The following is a 5,847-nucleotide window of genomic DNA, read 5'->3' on the forward strand; positions in this document are numbered from 1 at the left end:
CGTGTACACACATATGTACACACACATATTCACCTTTGATTTGTATCTCCCCACCATTAAAAAGGACTTACTAAAAAAAATTTTTAAAAAAGGACTTCCTGCCTTGGAAGCTGTCAAGAGAAACATGGAACTTTTAGAGAAACTATGCACTCCAAAAGAGAAAACAATGGGAGGAAACTGAATTTAGAGATGGACTTCCAAGCATGCTTGGGCTACATAAAAAGTCAACCCTAGAATATCTTCCTCTATCCTATATGAAGGTTCTCATTTCGTTACAATGCTTAAAATCCTACCAACTAAAAACTGAATTGAAGTTAAAATATGTTATAAGCTTATACATGGTTTTAAAAAAGGAAATACACTAGTATTTTTAAAAATATCTGAGCAGGACTATATGAGTCTTTTCCAAATTTTCTACAATGATATTTACAACAAAAATATCGGGGCTGGGGAGATGGCTCAGGGGCTGGGGAGATGGCTCAGTGGAATAAGTGCTTCTCTGGCGAGCTCAAGGGCCTGAGTTCAATCGCCAGTTCCGCCAAAAAAAACCAACAACACCACCAAAACAAACAAACAAATCCCCCCCAAAATAAAAATATCAACATACTTTGTAAAATACAGATGAAATAATTACTTAAAAAAAAACCCTTCTAATGAATTAGTTTCATCAGCTTATTTTTCTCAGTAAGTATACAATACCTGCCACACTGAGGAACAGAATTTCTGACCAAAGGAGAGGGGAGGAAGATAATCTGCGCGAGCAGTGAGATCCAGATGGACCAGAGCACTTGGAGTCTTATGACACCATGAAGGTACGATGAGAGCGGTAAAGAAAAAACATGGAAAGAAACAAAACCAAACGAAATCCAAGTTTTTCACTGCTACAGAATTTTGCTGAGAGCTTTTCCTGTGCCAGGAGAGGGAAGGAGACGACCCCATTTCCTGTCCTCCACCGAGTGTGGACTTCCCCAGCCCCAGTGGGATCGGAGCTAAGCTAATGGTTCTGGCTGTACAGAACTCCTCTGAGTGTTTACTATTCCATTACTACATGGGGGATCGCCTACCACGGTGTCTGCCATGTAGCAAAGTCTTCACGTGTATGCAAGACAGGGCTCTAGAGAGCCATGCAAACAAAACGTAAGTTGCCATCACAATACAGCACCAGCCTGCTTTGTTGCCATATTAAAATATGAAAGACAAAGGTGAAAAACAAAACAAAACAAAAAAACCCTTGTTCATAGTTTCTTATAAGATATGCACATATAATGGCTTTTAAGTGCATTAAGGCCAGGGGTGGTGATGCACACCTGTAATCCCTGCACGTGGAAGGCTGAGGCAGGAGGATCACTGTGAGTTCGAAACCAGCTTGGGCTCAAGGCCAGCCTGAACTGCACCAAGAGACCTTGTCTCAAAAAGGCAAAAAAAAAAAGGCATTAAGATTTTTATGGTGCCAGCAAGGAACTTGTAACTTCTTTTTGCATTTTTTAAGTAACCTGGACTACTGGATTATCTGATTAATAGAGTGGCTCTCAAACCTCGACAGCTCGCAGAAACTTTGGCCATGCTTCATGTCCCGGAACACCATCTCTGGCAGAGTGGGACCTGCACTGGGATGATGGGATGATGGGGTAAACGCAGATTTTATTCCGACCACCTTTGCTTTTCATAAGCATACACGATGTGTTCAGGTACAGTTCCATGGGAGACAATTTGAAAACCACGGACACAGTGATGGGCTTGGCCTTCACGCACTTCATGACATATGTCCACGCTCAAAAGCTTATATACCTTCCATGTCAGGAGGAACAAGGTGATCACGGCAGGGAAGACAGATGACTCAAAGAAAGCGAGCAATAAGCCTGATCGGTTTGGGGTGCCTAATTAGAAAGGCACACTTGTGCCATACAAATCCTTCAAACACGACTTCTAAGTGATAGGTAATTTAGCAGTGCTGTGCTCTTGATGGGACAGCATTAGGGAGATATCGAAGTCCCACATAGGCTTAACGCAGAGCCTTTTCCTTATTCACAACACCTAGGAAGAACGGATACATAAAAGTCAGCTTGCAATCAAGGACGACCCACCTGTAAATGCCATTTCCCCGTCTGTTAAAGGGAAAACAGTAACAGCACGATTTTCTGAGTACCTACTATGAAGCCCACCTGTGTTAGGCACATTGGCATCCCTCATTTCAGCCTCAACAGCCTCTCAAAGCAGGAGTCATTTTACTCTAGGAAACCAAAGAGCAGAGGGGTTTCAGAACTCTTCCAAATTGACACAGCTAGTGACAGGACGGAGAGCAGCACCCAAGCCCATGCTCACGCCATGCGGCTGCGGCTCCATCTGAGGGTGCACCAGATTTAGAAAGGATAAACAGAAGGGGCATTGCCCTGACCCAAGGAACAGCAAGTACAGACACGACGAGCAACCTGAGGTTGTCACACAGACCTGGATTTACAGAACACGAATTGCTCCTGGGAATCGGATTTTAATGCCTCTAAATATGCCTGTCACTCATTCCAACAACTACCTCCACAGGCAATGGTTAAGTCCTGCACAAGTAGAATTTTACTTTTTGAGTGACTAGAATTTCAAATTACATGTGTTTTCCCCTGAATTCTTTTAACTGTATAGCAGTATACTACAGACCGACTGGACTATTTGATCATGATGTCAGGAACCCAGATGAAGTTGTAGTCTGCTTTCTCCTGGCAAAGGCAAAGGAACCAAACAACACGCACTCTTCGGGCTCCTGACTTCCAGCTCAAACGCCCTCTCCGTGTCTTCCTGTGACACACTTTCTTTGACACACCCCTGTTCATGAACACACATGCAGCCTGCTCTCAAATATCTTCAGTGCAATTACCTTCACTGGAAACTACAGTTCAATAAGAAAAGACAACTCCAAATGGTTCTGAAGGGTTGGAGCAGGTGTGGGCCTGGGCAAGGGTAGGCAGAGAAGGAGCCAAGTGAATTGTTTATAGAGCAAAAAGAGTATGAGAAAAATAGATGCAATCTTCATACTTTAAAAACTGTTTCTCAAGGTTGAATATCGAAAAAAGGGAATATAATGTGATTCCTTCTCTAAAAGATACTGCCAGCAGACTCAACAGTCTACCTATTGAACTCAAGTTGAGAAATATTTAGTAAGCTAAAATTTTGTTCTGTAAGAAAATCTTTCACTTATCATAATTTCTACCTAAAATAATCCCCATGGGTCGGGAGATGGCTGAGTAGGATAAGTGCTTGCCTGGCAAGCAGAAGGGCCTGAGTTCAATCCCCGGTTCCACCCAAAAAAAAATAAATAAATAAATAAATAAAAAAATAATAATAATAATAATCCCCTTTTTCTTTGGTAGCACTGGGGATTGAACCCAGGGCCTTGTACATGCAAGGCAAGTGTTTTACTACTGAGCTACACCTTCAGCTCTCTTTATTAAAAAAATAAGGTCTTATTAGGTTGCCCAGGCTGGCAGTGAATTTGTAATCCTCATGCCTCAGCCTTCTGAGTTGCTCCGTTTACAGGCATGCACTATCATGCTTGGTTAAAAAAGTTAACAAAAACCAAAACAGAAAATTAAATTATTTTAGATTGGTAACTTCCAAGAATATATCCACCAATTTCTAACTCAGCAAAAGATTTCAGTTTCAAAAATAATGGATATATTCCCCAGTTCCACCAAAAAAAGGATATGAAAATTGTTCTTAGGGCCGGGGAAATAGCTGAGTGACATCAGCACCTGCCTGGCAAGCACAAGGTCCTGAGTTCTATTCCCAGTACCGCAAAAAAAAAAAAAAAAATTGTTCTCACATTAAGATTAGGGTTTTAATCTATTTCTACATTCTTTTCAAACCATATTGCATTTGTAAAGTCACCTCTCATTTTCTCATTTTTATGGCCAGAAATACAGCACTGAAAATAAAAATATTCCACTTCAAAAACAATTTCTTTTGTCCTAACATCAAACACCTGTGACACCTACAGAAGGCTGTAAGGACGCAACACGCCAGCTCCGAGTCTACCCTTATGTCTATCCGATCTTCACCAAGACAACCATCACCTTTACCTTGGCGTTTTCTTCGCTTTGACGAAGGCTCATCTCCCTCTGAGTTCATGACGTAACTAGACAGATGAATCAAGGCTGTCTGGTTCAGGTGGTCAGGTATCCAGTTACAGTATGGAAACTGAGTTCCAGACGCAAACACACAGGGTGGCCTCCACTTCAGAGAGAAGTGCCTGCTACTGAAGTACGGGTAGGGAGCACGGGAATAGTGTCCAGGCCACCTCATGCAACTAGAAATATGTCTGCTCCAGCAGCACCGCTGCAGATTCTCCCACGGTGTGGTCCAGTCTCCGCCCAGACTCCTGGGGTGATGGGGAAACATAGGGTATCTAAAAGAAATAAATACACTCCTTGAGGCACCACTTTTTGTCCAACTACAGTACACAACATCTAGATCCATTTCCTCGAGGGAAGAGAAGGTCTGCCTTCGGAACCTACGCAGGAGGTTTAGCGATCAGCAGCAGCACCTCAGTCCTCTCCCCCTTACACCCTCAAGTGCTACTGAAGCACTCAACAGAAAAGGCCACCAAGGCTCCCAATGCCACCTACTCCTCCGAATGTCCACAGCCCAGCAGACACATTAGCCATCCAACCAGTTTTCACTGTAGTTCTGTAGCACCAAAACCTCAATGGAAAACTCTAATCCACAGCAAACGTGACCCTTAAATGTGGAACACACGCCAGACTGCAATGACAGCAAATCTCTTCTCCTACCTGGCTTGGGAATGAAAATGTTTCTGAGCAGTTTTTTCTTCTGCTAAGATTAGATTTTTCCCTAACACTTGTAACAAAACAGAATCTATCACAACTTCACAAAACTACTTTCCCTGCTAAACACTGGGTGGAACCTTTCTTTTTTAAAGCATGCTTCTAGGGGGGAAGTGAAAGCGGGAAGGCACTCCTTACAGGAATTTAACACTCCGGATTCAACACCATTGGTTAAATTGCAGATATTGTTATCAGACTTTTGTGTATTATTTTTCATTCTGACAGCGTTTACGTTTTCATCATATTTATGTGCAGGTCAGGGTCAAACTGTTCGCTAAAAACAATTGTAGATCTTTAAAGGCACGACGTGGGCACTCTGTCCTGCTTTGTGACCATTCTGAATGCCATCGGGATTGAAACTCTTGGTCCGTACATTTTCTATCCTAATATGCTACCATATGGAAGGAGAAAACTTCACCTACCATACTGAAATACAAAACGATCAAATACAACAGACTCGGCAAGTATTTTCTCTATGGGATAGTTGGCTGTCGAGATGTCTTGGCGCGCCTCCGTGGCCAGAATCTTGTTTACTTTCGTTCTGGGCGCTTCTCAAGGGCCTAGCACAGTGCCTGGCACACAGCGGGTACTCAGGAAACCCTGGTCACCTCGGCTGCCCCCTTGCCCCAGGCCCGGGCGCGCTCAAACCCCACCACTTAGGTAACGGTGCTGTGCTCCCACCCGTAGGTCGTACAGGTCGCACAATTTAACTTTTTGATTTGGAGCACTTAAGTACTTAAAGTTTATTGGCTGGGGGACACATCAAACCCCAATTCTGCGGGTACTATCTGGGGCGATGTTAACGTGGGCAGCACAGAGGGCTTTTTTTTTCCACTCAAAGCGAAGCAACTTAAAGGAAATCAGCCAACGCATCCGCACGGACGCCGCAGGAACCCGGAGGGCGCCAAGGCGGCGCGCGAGGGGGCAGGGCGGGAGCGGGGACACCGACAAACCGCAAGCCCGGACGCAGGCCCCGCGCGCAGGGCCCGAGGCGCGGGGACACGCGGGCGCGCGC

At 44.2% G+C, this 5,847-nt stretch overlaps 1 protein-coding gene across 10 annotated transcripts in view; it reads right to left on the reverse strand.

Annotated features, from left to right (window-relative positions):
* The window catches only part of Angel2 (angel homolog 2), a 15,590-nt gene that overhangs the window by 9,352 nt on the left and 391 nt on the right, over window positions 1-5,847 (reverse strand). The window contains exons 1-3 of one of the 10 annotated variants that reach the window (XM_023710270.1): window positions 4,068-4,132; window positions 2,163-2,230; window positions 1,789-2,034 (exon numbers count right to left, since the gene is read on the reverse strand). The exons of 1 other annotated variant lie outside the window; for it this stretch is intronic. In XM_023710270.1, coding sequence (XP_023566038.1) covers window positions 1,789-1,795 — 7 coding nt within the window. In that variant the 5' untranslated portion in view covers window positions 1,796-2,034; window positions 2,163-2,230; window positions 4,068-4,132. Of the gene's footprint in view, window positions 1-1,535; window positions 1,559-1,788; window positions 2,035-2,162; window positions 2,231-2,741; window positions 2,765-4,067; window positions 4,395-5,254; window positions 5,703-5,785; window positions 5,805-5,847 lie in introns of those variants that run through there. 8 more of the 10 variants (XM_023710261.1, XM_023710266.1, XM_023710265.1 and 5 more) reach the window with 8 other exon arrangements.

The sequence above is a fragment of the Octodon degus genome, unplaced genomic scaffold, assembly GCF_000260255.1.
Source record: "Octodon degus isolate 3935 unplaced genomic scaffold, OctDeg1.0 scaffold00017, whole genome shotgun sequence".
Taxonomy (NCBI): domain Eukaryota; kingdom Metazoa; phylum Chordata; class Mammalia; order Rodentia; family Octodontidae; genus Octodon; species Octodon degus.